Below are 18,407 nucleotides of genomic sequence, written 5' to 3'. Positions count from 1 at the left end.
GCTCGCATCCGCCGAAGCATAAGTATGGATATTGTAGTGTTTGGTAAACGTGTGCAGGCTGGACCAGGTTGCTGCCTTGCAAACCTGTTCCATCGAGGCCTGGTGTCGAAGCGCCCAAGAGGCGCCCATTGCCCGAGTAGAGTGTGCTCTGATCCCTGCTGGAACCGGCGCACCCCTGATGCGGTAGGCTTCCTGAATAGTCAGACGAATCCACATGGCTATGGTCGATTTTGAGGCTGCGAGTCCCTTCCTGTGTCCCTCGGGGAGCACGAACAGCGTGTCTGTGTGCCGAAAGGGTGCCGTCTGCGACACGTACCTCCTGAGGGCTCTTACCAGGTCCAATTTGTGAAGAGCCTTTAGCACGCGGTGTACCGGTGCTGGACAAAATGAAGGCAAGACAATATTCTCATTAATGTGAAATGAGGAAACGACCTTCGGCAGAAAGGGGGGAGCTGGTCTGAGGACCACCTTATCCTTGTAGAAGGTGAGAAACGGTGCTCGGCAGGACAGGGCCGCCAGCTCTGAGACTCGCCTGATAGAAGTTATGGCTACAAGGAATACCACTTTCCAGGAAAGGTACGACAAAGAAACATCTTGTAGCGGTTCAAATGGAGGTTCCGGCAGAACACTTAGGACCAGGTTAAGGTCCCAGGCATCCAGGTGCTAGAAGGTGCTGAAACTGTCGCAGAGCCAGCCAGACCGCTAGTATTTCCAACAAGTTGATCAGGAGGCGTGCCTCCTGTTGCGACCATTGTCCCTGGGTCGTGTGATGGCGAAAAACCGCTTCCCAGCCGAGGAGGCTGGCGTCGGTTGTGACTACTAACCACTGGTCTGGGGGAAAAGACTTCCCCTGAAGCAGGGAAGAACTTACTGTCCACCAATCGAGCGACTGCCTGACCTGAGAGGATAACCAGCACCAGTGATCGAGCGTGAATGGGTTCTTGTCCCAAGATGACAAGAGGGCGTGCTGCAGGGGGCGAAGATGAAATTGGGCGAATGGAACCGCATCCATTGCTGCCACCATTTTTCCTAGTATCCTCATCCCGAAACAAATGGTGTGAGGGACTGGTTGGAGAAGTGGCCGGAGTGCTAGGGCTTTGTCTCGAGGGAGAAATACCAAACCTCGGCAGGTGTCGAAGATCATCCCTAAAAAAGAAATCTTCTGGGCTGGGACAAGGGATGATTTCTTCATGTTGACTAACCACCCTAAGTGGGAAAGGGTATCCAGCGTGATGCTGACACTCTCCTCGCATGCCCGAAACGAAGGGGCCTTGACCAAGAGGTCGTCTAGGTACGGAAAGACGACTATGCCCCGAGAGTGCAAGATGGCCATGACGACTGCCATGACTTTTGTGAACACCCTGGGGGCGGTGGCTAGCCCGAAGGGTAGCGCTGCAAACTGGAAATGTAGGCCATTGATGGCGAAGCGTTGGAACTTCTGATGCGGAGGAAAAATGGGGATGTGCAGGTAAGCGTCCTGGATGTCGATAGAGGCCAAGTATTCTCCCTGCCCCATGGCCGATATAACTGAACGGAGAGACTCCATTCGAAAAGGTCTGATCCTGATGAATTTGTTCAGGAGCTGCAGGTCCAAAACAGGCCTGACGGTCCCGTCCTTTTTGGGGACCAAGAATAGGTTGGAATAGAAGCCCTGAGCCCTCTCGTGCTCCGGGACGGGGATAATCACTCCGCTGTGCTGGAGTGACTCGATGGCTCCTAGTAACGCCCTTGCCCGGGTCTCCCCTTTGGGAAGATGGGAAAGAGTTTGTCAGGTACCCCCCAAAATGATTCTATCTTGTACCCTGAGGACACCAGCTCTGTCACCCATGAGTCGTGTGCGATGGTGACCCAGACGTGGCGAAACCAGAGTAGGCGGCCGCCTACTTTGCTGATGTCGCCTAAAAAATGCTTCGAGTCATTTGGCTGAGGATCTTTGGGACCTGGTTTCCCTCGATCTGGCCTGGCGAGCACGCATCCTCCCCAACGGGTTGGCTCTATATGAGACCTGTCGCTCCCTATCCTGGTTGGAGCGACCTGGAGCGGCGGAGCCGGCTGCTGTAGTCCACCTGGGGTTGCGAAAGGCCCGAAACCGTGCCTGAAACAGGTGGCGAAACGGCGGCTTGACCCTTTGTTGAGGGAGAAAACTACTCTTTCCCCCTGTGGCATCGGAGATGAGCTCATCTAATCTTTCTCCGAATAGGGAGCCGCACTGATAAGGCAGGGAAGTCAAGGACTTCTTGGAGGTAGAATCGGCCGGCCATGTCCTTAACCATAGCGCTCTTCTAATAGAAATTGCGTTTGTGGCCGCAAGCGCCGCGCAATTGGCCGCATCCAAAGAAGCACTGATTAAGTAGTCCCCGGCCATAGCGATCTGACTCGCGATCTCTGATACCTCCGTAGGTAGGTCCCTATTCTGCAAGGCTCTGTTCAATGATTCTGACCAAGAAATCATGGCCTTGGCTACCCACGTTGCCACAAACGAGGGAGAGAGTGCTGATCCTGATGCTTCAAACACTGAGCGGGCCAAGCTCTCTATGAGACGATCCGTGGGATCCTTAATAGAAGAACCACTAGGTACAGACAACAAGGTCTTAGAGGCCAAGCGTGACACGGGCGGATCCACCGTTGGGGATTCCTTCCATTTCTTACAGAGATCCAGGGCAAACGGATACCTCGCCTCGAGTGCCATCTGGCCCGAAAAACGCCTGTCTGGCCGTTCCCTGTGTCATTGCACTATGTCCTCAAACTCGGTGAGTGCAAAATACTCTATGCGGCCGCTTAGCCCGCTTAAAAGACACCTTATGGCCTGAAGCCAGGGTGGAATCATCCTCAATCCCCAGCGTCTGATTGACCGCTTCGATAAGGCTGTCCACCGTTTCTCACCATCCCGGGGAACCTAGGTCCAGGGGTTCGTCCGAGTCATAATCTGAGCTTTGCCCGCTCTCAACTACTGGTGGAGAGCGAGACGCAGAACTCACAGATGCCGAGGCACCGGATGGGCCAGGAGATGCCATGTGGGTTCGTTTCCCCCACGTCTGCCTGGAGTGAGAGTGGCCCCTGCAGGCCGGAGGCTCTTGTGAGGTGTAGGACCCCTCCAAGACAGGCGAGCCGCTACCCCTGCCCCTATCTGGGGCGCGAAGGTACCTGATCGCCTTTGTAAGCGATGCCATAGACTGCGACAGTGATAGGGCCCATTCCGGGGGACTTGGAACACTGGGCCCGGTCGCAGGGGAGGGCTCCTGGGCGTGTTCGGAATCGCAGGCTTCGCATAATTGTTTGCTCTGCGCCCGCGGAAAAGCGGCCCGACAGGAGGTGCATGCAGCGTATAGGAATGTGTGCGTCTTAACTTTTCCGGCCATATTGTATCTGCTTGGCCTCAATACTACCCCTCGATTACACGTAGCATGGCTCAGGGGTTGGGGTTGCACTTACACCAGTCCTGTGTCCCCATGTGTCCTGGACGCGCCGAGCGCTGCTCCTCTGCGCACCTCAGCTGCAGGCGGGCTGTCGGAAGCAGCGTTCTGCTGGTACTTCCGGTTGCGGCCTAGCCATGCTCCGAAGCCGGGGGCTCAATTTATCCGGCGTCCGCCCAGGCCATGGGGGTGGGCCCCCGGAAGTGATGCGGAGATGGGGGGCGGGACTTCCGCCCGTGGTCTAGCACCGGCCGAAGCCGCTGGCTGGATTTTTAGTGCCTGCCCGCGACAGGGGGGGAGGAAAGGGGACTACCTTCGCTGACCGCACAAGGCTGAGGGCTGCAGCCGTGTGGACGCTGCTGCAGGAGCCCTCCCCAGCCATCCCCTCCATGACGATGCTGTCGAAGATCCTTCCAGAACAGGTAGAGGGGAGGTGGGCCACAACCAGGATGGTGCAGGCACCCTGACTCCATTGTTCCTTACCCGGGATGAGGAAAGGGACCGTACGCCGCCTTGCAGCACCGCAGTCTAGCATTGGTGGAGCAGTGGGGGCCGCACAGACTATGCTTGTGCCTCTGTATAGCCCATTGTTTCAATACCTTGGGGTGGTCAGGGCTAAGTCTGGCATCGTGTCCCACGTTGCGGGAGAGGATATGTGGAGGCGACACTCGCACGTGCTCGCCCGTTGATGGTTTGGGGAAATCAGACCCTTTCAATAGGGTCCGTTGCCCCTGTCTTATCTTCATGGCAGGAAAAAAATAAAGTCTGGGGGAAAAAAGACCAGACATGTCCAACGTTGCGGGAGAGGATACGTGGAGGCGACACTCAAACGTGCTCACCCGTTGTTGGTTTGGGGAGATCGGACCCTTTCAATATGGTCCGTCTGAAGCAAAAAACAGACGTGTGCCTCCAACAGACACTAAGCATGAACTGGTTTCCACCCGCAATCGGGGTGAGGGTGTATACGGCGGTAGAGGAGCTATCCTCTTTTTTTCACTAAGTGTCAGCCTCCAGGTGGTGGTAGCATACACCCACAGTACCTGTGTCCCCCAATGAGGAGAAGGAGAAAAAGCACTAAAATGCACTAAATAAACATTATACAGTTGTGGTCAAAAGTATTGACACCCCTGCAATTTTGTCAGATAATACTCAGTTTCTTCCTGAAAATGACTGCAAACACATTCTTTGGTATTATTATCTTCATTTAATTTGTCTTAAATGAAAAAACACAAAAGAGAATGAAGCAAAAAGCAAAACATTGATCATTTCACACAAAACTCCAAAAATGGGCCAGACAAAAGTATTGGCACCCTCAGCCTAATACTTGGTTGCACAACCTTTAGCCAAAATAACTGCGACCAACCGCTTCCGGTAACCATCAATGAGTTTCTTACAATGCTCTGCTGGAATTTTAGACCATTCTTCTTTGGCAAACTGCTCCAGGTCCCTGGATATTTGAAGGGTGCCTTCTACAAATTGCCATTTTTAGATCTCTCCACAGGTGTTCTATGGGACTCAGGTCTGGACTCATTGCTGGCCACCTTAGTAGTCTCCAGTGCTTTCTCTCAAACCATTTTCAAGTGCTTTTTGAAGTGTGTTTTGGGTCATTGTCCTGCTGGAAGACCCATGACCTCTGAGGGAGACCCAGCTTTCTCACACTGAGCCCTACAGTATGCTGCAAAATTTGTTGGTAGTCTTCAGACTTCATAATGCCATGCACACGGTCAAGCAGTCCAGTGCCAGCGGCAGCAAAGCAATCCCAAAACATCAGGGAACCTCCGCCATGTTTGACTGTAGGGACCGTGTTCTTTTCTTTGAATGACTCTTTTTTTCTCCTGTAAACTCTATGTTGATGCCTTTGCCCAAAAGCTCTACTTTTGTCTCATCTGACCAGAGAACATTCTTCCAAAACGTTTTAGGCTTTTTCAGGTAAGTTTTGGCAAACTCCAGACTGGCTTTTTTATGTCTCGGGGTAAGAAGTGGGGTCTTCCTGGGTCTCCTACCATATAGTTCCTTTTCATTCAGACGCCGACTGATAGTATGGGTTGACACTGTTGTACCCTCGGACTGCAGGGCAGCTTGAACTTGTTTGAATGTTAGTCGAGGTTCTCTATCCAACATCCGCACAATCTTGCGTTGAAATCTCTTGTCAATTTTTCTTTTCCATCCACATCTAGGGAGGTTAGCCACAGTGCCATGGGCTTTAAACTTCTTGATGACACTGCGCACGGTAGACATTCAGGTGTTTGGAGATGGACTTGTAGCCTTGAGATTGCTCATGCTTCATCACAATTTGGTTTCTCAAGTCCTCAGACAGTTCTTTGGTCTTCTTTCATTTCTCCATGCTCAATGTGGTACAGACAAGGACACAGGACAGAGGTTGAGTCAACTTTAATCCATGTCAACTGGCTGCAAGTGTGATTTAGTTATTGCCAACACCTGTTAGGTGCCACAGCTAAGTTACAGGTGCTGTTAATTACACAAATTAGAGAAGCATCACATGATTTTTCGAACAGTGCCAATACTTTTGTCCACCCTCTTTTTTATGTTTGGTATGGAATTATATCCAATTTGGCTTTAGGACAATTCTTTTTGTGTTTTTTCATTTAAGACAAATTAAATGAAGATAATAATACCAAAGAATGTGTGTTTGCAATCATTTTCAGGAAGAAACTGAGTATTATCTGACAGAATTGCAGGGGTGTCAATACTTTTGGTCACAACTGTACTAGATATTGGAACATGGAAAGACTTACAAAAATGTAACTTGCTTGTCCCTAGTCTAAGAGAGCTGTACTTACTGATGACGTGGTCTCGGCTGCCAGTCTCGCTGCATATCTGGCAATCAATCTGTGTTCTTCATCTAGGCGGCTGGGACTGTCGAGCATTCTGTGCAAAGGAATGTAGGACAGGAAGAAAGAGGAAAAACAACATTTTACACCTGGAAACTTATTACATCACAAGCAAGAAATCCAGGCAGCATGTGTGGGAATGTATTTTCACTTTCAGAATATGCTCAACTACCACCAAGAGCAAATGTAAGCTGGAATGTGCTGCAAAGATTTCTACCTGGAGAGAAAATGTTTAAGTAAAGACCATTTGGTAATTCACATATTTTGCGTATTTTGTCCAGGGAAGCTGTACTCTGTTACATACAATCGGACATCATGAAATCACCATTCATCATAGTATTGTAACACATGAAACTTTACTGTATAGTCCAGTTTAGTAGCAGTTGCAGCTCCATGGATTCACACGCATTTCCACTAACCAAGGAGGGAAAGTTGCATCATATTCCCAGTGGCGCTAATGTCACCGTGTAAAGATGTTTGTATGCTATGGAGCAGGCTACTTCATAACTACATGGCCATGAGGACTTCTCTTTCATTTTTCTACTCGGTTGGAAAAATCAAACTGACTTTACAAAACACATGATGATGCTCAAGTCAGAAAGATAACTTATTTTAAATGATTTTCCCCACAAACAAAATTAATTTTAATCAATAAATCTTGGAATAATAATAACTTCCACAATTGGATGTGTTAAAAAAATGTTCCTGTGCTCAGAAAATCTTATAAATGTGCCCCTGCTGTGTACTGTGTAATGGCTGTGTGGTCTGATCATACCACAGCTCCAGGGCAGGGGAGATAGGAAAAGAGGATACAGGCATTTAAATGTCTTCACTCTGAGTCACTCAACCAACAGAAAAATAACCATTAAGAAGTATAAATCTTTGCGATTTATCATGTAAAACAAATGTAACTGCAGTATTTTACTGCGTTCAATGCAGGGATCTCCACGATTTGGGGATTTCCTATTATATAGGATATACACCACATACATCTAGCATTGACCTAACTTCCAACATAAGGCACTTCTTCTAAGAGGCAACAACTGCTTGTAAGTGAACCAGCAGGGAAGGTATGGGACAGATTTTATTTTTTTTGCATAATTTAAATTGCACAAATGTATCTCAAGTTTTAGAGAAAAATGTTACTAGAAAAGAGTCACAATAACATTTCTACATTGAGTGATGAACACATGAGCAGGAAAATCACAAAGTTATGCCTCTGTGACAATGGACCCCAGAGGACTGCATTGTCATAGCGAGTAATATTGTCACTGTCCTACACACAGTAATTTAAGTGTTCTTTTATCTGGTAAATTGAATTTAACAGTAACAAAAAAAAAAATAAAAATAAGTCATAGGCTATGTTCACACGTTGCATTTTTGCCAAATTTTTTCTGCAAGCAAACCTGATCTCTTAGCAGTAAGGAAGCTTCTTACAAAAAGCAGGTTTTTACGAGTTGTTTGTTGAGTTTTTGCTGAGTTTTCAGGATCCCAAAGTTCAGTTTTGCTTCCACCACAAAAGCATGAACCCAGGTCACCAATGCAAGACATATGTGAAAACATAAAACCACTTTTTGAAAAAAGGGCAATTTCACCAAATTATATAGTGGAAAAAAGATTTTTATGTCTGAAAAAATAGCGACTATTCTGAACAAAAAAGTTCACATGAGTTCCTGAAAAAATACACAAATTGTTATTAGTATACATTAAAATACACAATTATAAATGTAACAGCTGAAGGAGGTGAATTGGTCAGGAATAGTTTACCTAAAGCCGGGATCACACATGGGAAGAATACGGCCAAGTCTCGCATGTCAATACCCGGCACTGCCGCCGGCACTCAGGAGCGGAGAGGGCGGCCACATAGCAATACATGGAGCCGCACGTTCCTGAGTACCGGCGGCAGTGCCGGGTATTAACATGCTAGACTCGCCCGTTTTCCTTGCATGTGTGATCCCAGCCTAAAGGCCACGTTACACATAACGATGTCCCAGCGATCCGACATGGATGGGATCGCTGGGACATCGTTAGACAGCCCCTCCAGCGAGCAAGCTGGTTTCCAATGTAACCATCGGGTATCTAAGAGTCGCGCGGGCTCTTAGACACCCGATGTTTACATTGGAAACCAGCGTCCAGCGTCACTGGTTTCTCGCTGCCATACGCAGCGATGCGCGCTGGCCAGCGATCAAATACCGGCCCAGGACGATGGAGCGCGATCAGCGATACCCGGTAGGGGGGCCGGTCGCTGATCCCCGTCACACCTTGAGATCTCGCTGACGAGATCGCTGTGTGTGACGGGGCCTTAAGACATAGGCAGAGCATTGTCTATGTAGGACACTGTTTACTTTCACACTTTGAGTTGATCAGGTATTGCTCAATTTCACACCTTGGTCGGCCAATATTTACTTTAGCAAATATCACTAAATGAATTAATCAGTACTAATCCTAACGGCCATTCTCATGTGAACATTATGGTTTAAACTTGGGGAAATTCACAAAAATAAGTGGATTTCATATCATGATGTACCTGCTTTTTTCACTAAAAAAATAAGCAGAACCTAATACCTGCTTTTTTTTTACTGCTCTTTTGCTACGTTTTTGCATTTAACCATTGCTTTCTATGGGTGAAAAACACTGACAAAAACCTCAACGAAGTGACATGCTGCAGTTTTCAAAAACGCAAGTTTTCCAATTCAGTTAGGGGAAAAAAAATGTGTGTGCACTATATTTCTGAAATCTCCTTACTTTTGCTGGAACGATAAAATGCAGCTTAAAATTTGCATTAAAAAAAACACTCAGCAAAAATACATCATGTGAACATAGCCATACCCTGCGGCTCTTTATACAAATTACATAAATACGTTTTTAGACACACGGTAGCCGTATACACTAGGTAATTGTCGGCTGAATGCTTGCTTGACATGCTTCGCTGGTCTTGGCATGGCCTGCATGCTTAACAGGGAGAGGCGAGAAAGCCGCTGCCAGACATATTATGCAGGGGCTTGTCTTATTCCGAACAAATGATTAAGAGTGTTGAAATCCAACATCTGCTGTTAGAGTCAAAACCCTTCCCATAAATGTTAGATGGTTGGCAGGTTTGGCAGAAATTTGCAGGTTCAGTTGACGTTCACCCGATGTGTATGTCAGAAATCAACACCATGACTCTAGAGGATTCACATAATAGCAACTTATCATTGGCCACAATTTTTACCAAGTAGTAGTCATAAATGCAGAGACAACAGAATAAAAAATAGCTTAGTTACTCACCGATAACGGTGTTTCTCGGAACCCATGACAGCACCACGGAGAGAGGGGATCCGCCCTTCAGGGACAGGAACCTACAGAAAAAGGGCGGTACCTCTCCTCCGCCTTCAGTTGGTTACAGAGCATCAGAGGGTCTCCAGGTTAGTTAGACAACAGAAATACATACACAATATTATAATACTGCTTACTTATCAAAGCACCGTGCCTAAATGGAAACACTCTACTAACAATAAAACGTGCTCACCATACTCGTGAAGGGGAGGCGAATAAGCGGGTGCTGTCATGGGTTCCGAGAAACACCGTTATCGGTGAGTAACTAAGCTATTCTCTCTCACCCATGACAGCACCACGGAGAGAATTTCAGAGATTGGTAGCTTAGGGAGGGACCACCGCCTGAAGGACCCTTCTCCCGAAGGTCAGGTCAGATGTAGAGGCTAGATCTAATCTATAGTGCCTAAAAAAGGTCGAAGGTGATGACCAGGTGGCCGCCTTACAGATTTGTTCTATTGATACCTCAGATCTTTCAGCCCATGAGGTCGCCATTGCCCTTGTGGAATGAGCTCTCAGCCCTTCTGGGATGGTATTCCCGCTGGATGAATATGCCAGGGCAATTGCATCCCTTATCCACCTTGCCAGGGTACTCTTGGATGCTTTGAGCCCCTTCCGAGGACCCTGGAAACATACAAAGAGAGAGCCTTCCTTCCTACACTTTTTGGTGGCCTCTAAGTACTGTACTAGACACCTTTTAACATCTAAAGTGTGAAACTTTTCTTCCCCCTTATTTTTTGGATTTGGGCAGAAGGAAGGAAGGACTACCTCCTGGGACCTGTGAAAATGTGATGACACTTTAGGTAAATAGGCTGGGTCAGGTTTTAAGATGACTCTATCCTCTAGAATTTTTGTAAAAGGAGGCCCCGCTGACAAGGCTTGAATATCGCTCACTCTTCGGGCTGATGTTAGTGCCACCAGAAGCACCGTTTTAAGAGATAGGATTTTTAGGGGTGCCGAGTGAATTGGTTCAAATGGAGGGCCTGTCAGTGTTGAAAGTACAAGATTCAGGTCCCATGATGGTAATCTTTGACTGGCTATTGGCCTCGATCTGGTTGCGGCTTTAATAAACCGTGCTACCCAGGGGTCACCTGCCACATCATGGTTATAGAGGGCGCCTAATGCCGCTATTTGTACTTTTAATGTGTTGACTGCCAAACCCTGTTCTAGGCCCTCTTGTAGAAATTCTAGGATCTTATCAATCTGAACCCCGTCCTGAACCTTTGCCCTAGAGGTGGATAGAATTTTTTTCCATATTCTACCATAAGCTCTCATTGTAACCGGTTTCCTACTCTTTTGTAATGTAGTTATCAGGTTTTCTGAAAAACCCCTGTCCCTCATCAGAGCCCTTTCAAATTCCATGCTGTTAAATGGAGGTTCGGTGCCTGAGGATGTAGCACTGGGCCCTGCGATAGCAGGTCCGGGAGATCTGGTAGGACCCATGGGTCGGTTACTGAGAGCATTCTTAGCCAGGAAAACCAGGTTCTTTTGGGCCAGAAGGGGGCTATCAGTATCATTCTTGCCCTGTCCTCCCTGACTTTCTTTAGGACTGCTGGAATGAGCATGATTGGGGGAAAGGCATATGTTAGATTCTGTGTCCATGGGAGCATAAATGCGTCCAGAGTTAGAGGATTCCCCCTGGGATCTAGGGAGCAGAAGGCATCTACTTTTTTGTTTTCGAAGTCGGCGAACAGATCTACGTCTGGGGTCCCCCACATTTTTACAATCTGCCGAAAAATGGACTGCTTTAGTACCCATTCCCCCTGTCGTAATTGGGTGCGGCTCAGAAAGTCTGCCCTTTGATTCTCTATACCGCGAATGTGTAGGGCTGTCAGAGATAACAGGTTTGCCTCCGCTAGTTTGAGGATTTTGGCGGATGTGTCCATTAGGGCTCGGGACCTGGTTCCCCCCTGGTGATTTATATAGGCCACTGTGACCCGATTGTCCGAAAGGATACGGACATGGTGGTTCTGGAGTAGGGGTAGGAAGTGTGTTAGGGCATAGCCTACTGCTAGAAGCTCCTTTTCATTTGAGGAGGCTCTTAGTTCTTGATTTCTCCATACGCTCTGAGTCACCTTGTTGTTCATGTGCGCTCCCCATCCTGTGGGACTGGCATCTGTTGTCACTATGTGTGTTATCTTTGGTACCCAGGGGATCCCTTTGGACAGGTTCTCCTGGTTTCCCCACCAAGCTAGGGAATGAATAGTGCTTGAATTTAGGGTAATGCGACCCTCTAGGTGTCCCCCTATTACTGCCTGGTTGGCCAATGCGTCCCACTGGAGATTTATCGTGTGTAACTGAGCCCATTGAACTGCTGGTAGGCAGGCAGATAGTGAACCCAACAGTGACATGGCCTTCCTTAGTGTCATGGAGGGATTTTGGATTGCTCTTGCTGTAATTTGAGCGATCTCCTTTTTGTGGTTTGGGAGGCGACACTCCTGAATGTTTGAGTCTAGTGTTAGGCCCAAGAATTTTTGTACCCTGCTGGGCTCCAATCTTGATTTTTTTAGATTTAGGAGCCAGCCCAGGTCTTGTAGAGTGTTCATCACCCTGTCTCTCTGTTCCCTGCATTTCTGAGCCGAGCTGCCCGCTATTAGGAAATCGTCTAGATACGGGATTATTATTATATCTTGTTCCCTTATATGAGCCATCATTTCCGCTACTATTTTGGTGAATACTCGCGGGGCTATCGATATTCCGAACGGCAGGGCTCTGTACTGAAATTCTTTCACCTTGCCTTTTATTGAGACGGCTAACCTCAGATACTTCCTGGAGTCTTTGTGGATAGGGACGTGATAATAAGCGTCGCTGAGGTCCAACACCGTCATGAAGCAGTTTGGGAACAGGACTTTGGTAGTAGATTTGATCGACTCCATTTTGAAGCTCTGGTTCTTGACGTATTTGTTTAGTTTTCTTAGATTTATAATTGTACGAAAGGTGCCGTCTGGTTTGGTCACTAGAAAAAGAGGGGAGTAGAACCCTCTGCCCATATCCTGCAGGGGGACCTCCTGGAGGACTCCTTTTTTTTTACTAGGCCTAGAACCTCGCTTTCTAGCGCTTCCTGTTCTCGCATGCTGGATCTCAGCGGCATTGTTATATATTTTTGAGGCGGGAGAGAGAAAAAGTTTATCCTTAGGCCCTCCTGGATTAGGTTTATTATCCATGGGTTTGTTGAAATTCTCCTCCAGGCTGGAAGGAAAAAGGATAACCTTCCCCCCACCCTTGGCGTACTGTCACTTGGAGGGCTTTTTGTCCCGGGGAGAGTTATTAAAGAAGAAGCCTCTATCTCTTCTTTTATCATCACACTTTTGTTTCCTTGGTGGTCTTCTCTGAAAAAAACTCCTATTCCGAAAGGGTCTTTTAAATGCCGCTGGCCCTAAATTTGGGAATCCTTTTTTCTTGTCCCCTGCTTTCTGGAGGATGTCATCTAACGTTTCCCCAAAAAGGAATTTTCCTTCACAGGGGATGGAGCATAATTTCATTTTGGTCTGAAAGTCCCCTGGCCAACTTTTAAGCCATAGTGTCCTTCGGGCCGTGTTTGAAAGTGCTGCTGTTTTGGACGATAGTCTGACTGAATCGGCCGATGAGTCTGCTAGGAATGCAGCCGCTCCCCTTATTACTGGGATAGAGTCTAACATTTTATCTCTTGGTGTCCCTTCCCTCAGCTGTTTCTCAAGTTGGTCCACCCATACCATTAGGGCTCTTGAGGTACATGTAGCCGCTATCCCTGGCCTGAGGTTACCGCCTGCAGACTCCCAAGCCCCCTTTAGAAAGGTATCTGCCTTCTTATCTAGGGGGTCCCTGAGGGTGCCCATGTCCTCAAAGGGAAGGGCGAATTTCTTTGAGGCTTTAGCAACTGCTACATTGAGTTTCGGGGCTCTATCCCAAGATGTGGATGCCTCCTCCTCAAAGGGATATTTCCTTTTAAGGGAAGGGACCGTAGTATTTTTCCTATCTGGCTTATCCCATTCCCTTTTGATTAGACCCTTGACGATTTCGTTTAGCGGAAATACTCTCCGTTTTTTCTGGCCTAGCCCCCCGAACATTATGTCCTGGACTGTCTTATCCGGCCTTGGGTCCAATACCCCCATGGTATATCTTACCGCTTTTACCAGTTTGTCTACCTCTTCTAGGGGAAAACAATGGCGCCCTCCTGTTTCCTCGTCTGAGGATGAGGAGCCGTATTCTGAGGATTTAGACGAGATTTCCCCTGATGTGGAAGAATCTGACTGGGAGGTTTCTACCGTGTCTTTTTTCCTCGTTTTATCCTTATGTTTAAGGGATTCGAGGGCACTCTGAACCTCTGATTTAATTGCGGCCCTTAGGTCAGATGCGAAATCCGGAGTCTCCTGACAAACAATTTCTTTTGTACAGGACTCGCATAGTTTTTTCTCCCATGATACCGGTAGGGGTTTAGCGCCAGTGGGACATTCCCTGTTCTTTTTAGCCTTCTTCTTTCCCTAATAAGGGAGAGGGATTGCATTACAAGGGTGACATTCACGAAGATCACTTACCCCCCAAAAAAAGACGCGCGGCTGCAGGTACCGGTTCGGGAGACGGAGTCAGGTCCTGTATAGGCTGATCTCCTGGTGGCGTTTTGCTCCTCGCTGCTGACGTGCTACGCCGCGTGGAGTGACTGCTGGAACGGCACTCTGTGTTTCGTTCCTTTTGTCGGTGGTGGTGTTGGTGGTGCTGCTGCTGCTGTTTCAGCTGCTGCCTCTGCTCCTGTTGCTGGTCGCTATCCTCCATTATTAGGATCGCTTCCAGCCAGGAGTTTCTGCACCTCACCTTTTTTAAATTTAGCGCCGCATGACGTCACCGCTCCCCCTGCACGCGCTGGTCGGGAAGCGCGCTCCTGCGCATGCGCCCGGTTCCGGGACCCGGAAGTCGCTGGCTCTACTTCCGGGGCAGCGGCCATCTTGGTACTCTCCGTACCATGGCGCTGCCCACGCTCCACCGGGTCCCGCTGAGCCCCAATCTCCTTTCCGGAGCGGCGACTCCGGCGTCTCTCCCCCCCGCTCACTCGGCAGCCCGCACCGGCCCCGGCGGTGGCGGCTTCGGGCACCGCACCTGCCGTGACAGGGGCCTCCCCGCTGCCGATAACCGGACAGGCCGGCCCCGGACTCCTTGGGTACGCAGGTACGCCTTACTGTGGGTCCCTCCATCAGGGACAAGAACCCAACTGAAGGCGGAGGAGAGGTACCGCCCTTTTTCTGTAGGTTCCTGTCCCTGAAGGGCGGATCCCCTCTCTCCGTGGTGCTGTCATGGGTGAGAGAGAAATACTACTATCTTGAACAAAAACACTCTGCAAGTAATTTCTTTACAACCACTTGAAATGTCCATTACCTTACAGTGAACTGTCACATTTGTACAATTGTACTGGGCAACAAAGAAAATTCTTGGCCGGTAAGGTCACATGCACACTATCAGTATTTTACCTCAGTATTTTACCACATTATTTGTAAGCCAAAACCAGGAATGGAACAATCAGAGGAAAAGTCTAAAGGCCCCGTTACACATAACGATGTCCCAGCGATCCCACCAACGATCCGATGTGGATGGGATTGCTGGGACATCGTTAGGCTGATCGCTGGTGAGCTGTCACAGACAGTCCCTCCAGCGATCAGGACCAGCGAGCACGCTGGTTTCCAAGGTAAACAGCGGGTAACTAAGAGCCGCGCGGCTCTTAGTTACCCGCTGTTTACATTGGAAACCAGCTTCGCTGATTGCTGGTCTCTCGCTGCCACAAGCAGCGATGCACGCTGGCCACCGGGAGACCAGCAATCAAAAAACGGCCCAGGACAATGGAGCGCGATCAGCGATACCCGGCAGGGGGGCCGCTCGCTGATCCATATCACACACAGCGATGTCGCTGGCAAGATCGCTGTGGCGTCACAAAATCAGCGATCTCGCTGTGTGTGACAGGGCCTTAATAGAAACACGTCACCATTTCTGTATTTATCACCCACTCCTGATTTTGGCTTACAGATACTGAGGTAAAAAACTGACCAAATAATGAATGTGTGAATGTGGCCTTAAAGTTATACTATATTACAAGTCTATACATTTATAATGACCAATTTCCTTGGTCTTTTCCCCAAGAATCATTGGTTGCCTTTCTGAGGTGTAACTTGTCCACACTCGCTATATTTAGGCAGCTTTTGTAGTATGAGAATAGAGGATGATATAACAACTGAAGCACCAAAATAACAATAGATGCACTTGTTGCATTCAGCCACTTCATACAGTCATTCACGATAGTACGTGGATTCAGAACTACTATCCCCATCGATATTTACATCACAACTGGCTTTAAGGGTTATTTACATGTCAGACATTTATGCCTCCGTTATCCACAGGATATTTGTTCATAGCAGTTGTGAGATAGCCGGGATCAGGAGACCGATATTCTCAAGATCGGTGCGGGTCCCAAAGTTTGGCTCTCTTCTATCACACATACATAAAACATCCTGAGGATTTGCCATCAATATCTGACAAGTAAAATACGCCTTTAGATAAATAGGCAATTATTAAGGAACATTGATAAAAAACTGTCTAAAAGGAAAAGTTATTCATAGTAACCAATCACAAAGCACCTTCAATGTATAAGGCCTCTTTCACACTTCAGTTTTTTGTGTCAGTTAAAATCCGCCAAAAAGGCGGACAAGCGGATCCGTTCCTAACTGATGTGAACGGATGCCACCGGATCCGTTTTTTGACGGATCCGCAGAATGAGGAAATTTAAAGGAACCGCTGGCCGGGAAGGAGAGAGAGAGAGAGAGAGAGAGAGAGAGAGAGAGAGAGAGAGAGGGGGCGAGAGAGAGAGAGGGGGAGAGAGAGAGAGAGGGGAAGAGAGAGAGAGAGGGGAAGAGAGAGAGAGAGGGGAAGAGAGAGAGGGGGCGAGAGAGAGAGGGGGGGCGAGAGAGAGAGGGGGGGCGAGAGAGAGAGGGGGGGGCGAGAGAGAGAGGGGGGGCGAGAGAGAGAGGGGGGCGAGAGAGAGAGGGGACGCGAGAGAGAGAGGGGGCGCGAGAGAGAGAGGGGGGGCGAGAGAGAGAGGGGGGGCGAGAGAGAGAGAGAGAGAGAATTTTTTTTCCTCCGCCAGAAAGGATTTCAGGGTTAATTTTCTCCCTGACTTCCTTTCTCCGGGCATACGCAATGGAAAATGCGGATCCAACCACTAAAAAAACGTTGCATGGTCCGTCCAGGCATGCCGGCGGATGAAAAACAATTGGCGGATCCTCACAAAAACGGATCCAACGGATGACCATCAGTCAAGATCCGCCAGTAATGCAACTCAATGGGGAAAAAAACGGATCCGCCAAAAAAAAATTGCGGATCCGTTTTTTTCAAAACCTGGCGGATTTTGACTGATTGTCAAAAACGAAAGTGTGAAAGAGGCCTAAGGGTGCATCCCCATGTAGGTGCTAGCTACACGGCTGAAGCTCCGATCCATGGTGGGGCCAATGGCAACATGGCTGCACAACAAAATCCAGCAGCTATTGGCCCTCACTGTTGACAGACTTTCGGCCACATGTGCACACAAACTTATAGTGCAATTGAAAAATGGACACTATGTTATAATTGTTTGCTATGGACAACAATTCATACACCTACCCCATTTGTATATTTGTGGAACAGATGATGAGTTGAATCCACAAGAATCAGTAGCGCAGCTTCAGGCTTTGGACCTGTACCTTTAAAAGGGAATCTGTCACCGAATTTTACCCCAGCAAGAAGTAGGGGCAGAGAACCTGATTCCAGTGATGTATCACTTACTGGGCTGCTTGCTGCAGTTTTGATAACATTACACTTTTTTTCTACAGCACATCTAGCAGTTCTCTGAACGCATAGGCAGAAAGCTGCCAATCAGTGGTGGGGGCGAGTTACACAGCCCTCATGAATGTAGAGGACAACATATCACAAGTTTAATAGTCCTCTAGTGGTAATCTCCTCCTGATAAAACTTTTTATCAAAACAGTAGCAAGCAGCCCAGTAAGTGAAACTTTTCTGAAATCAGGGTGTCTGCCCCTACATCATGCTGCACTCAGCTTAGGTGGCAAATACCTAGTAACAGATTCCCTTTAAAAATTAATAAAAAAGCTACAGATATTTGGGGGGAATACCCCAACAGATCAAACACATTTTTTAAATATAGATAAGAAGTAGTATAAGGCAAAAAATGATGGGACCGAATTAATGGTTTATGTAACAAACATATACTAGGAGGTTGTGCTGAGGAAGACCAAGAGTTGCTCTTTGCAGAGGCTATGATACGCCCATGACCTAACAAACAAAATATCATGGCTGTTAATGTACACATTTTTTGACACATTTCCCTTTGGAATCAGGGTCTCTGCCCCTATGCTACTCTTATCTACCTTCATGTGAAAAAATTTCAGATGTGAATTTTAAGACAGATCTGTGCATTACAAAAGGATGGAACCTTCTGAAAATCCCAAAGAAATTGCAAAGCAATCTGCACCCGGCTATTTTGCTGCATGTTAATGGGATTTTATAAAATGGCAAATATATTGCACTGTACTTTGTTGCAAATTGTTGCAGCGAAACGTAAAAACAAAAACACGCCATGTGCTGAAGTGGGCTAACAAGTGCGGCGCCGGTGTGGGTCTGCGAGCTGCCAGGGGGCGGATTGAGGTGCTCGGGATGGGAGGCTGCTGTGGGTTGTAGACAGGTTTCTGATTACATCAGGTTCTTTGCATCCATCATACCTGGGATATTGTGATACGTGAAAATACATAAGAGACTCATTTCAATTAAATTATGAAAACTTGCTAAAAACTAAACAATACGGACAAATGAATAAAGTAAT

At 47.8% G+C, this 18,407-nt stretch overlaps 1 protein-coding gene across 17 annotated transcripts in view; it reads right to left on the bottom strand.

The window, feature by feature from the left end:
* Positions 1-18,407, bottom strand: part of DTNA (dystrobrevin alpha) — a 377,884-nt gene that overhangs the window by 61,382 nt on the left and 298,095 nt on the right. For all 17 annotated transcript variants that reach the window (XM_073583762.1, XM_073583761.1, XM_073583757.1 and 14 more), the window contains one exon: positions 6,215-6,302. In XM_073583762.1, the coding sequence (XP_073439863.1) occupies positions 6,215-6,302 (88 nt within the window). The remainder of the gene's footprint in view (positions 1-6,214; positions 6,303-18,407) is intronic.

This window comes from Dendrobates tinctorius, unplaced genomic scaffold (genome assembly GCF_039654945.1).
Source record: "Dendrobates tinctorius isolate UK_male_01 unplaced genomic scaffold, ASM3965494v1 ptg000081l, whole genome shotgun sequence".
Lineage (NCBI taxonomy): Eukaryota > Metazoa > Chordata > Amphibia > Anura > Dendrobatidae > Dendrobates > Dendrobates tinctorius.
This window is presented reverse-complemented; position numbering and strand designations above follow the sequence as displayed.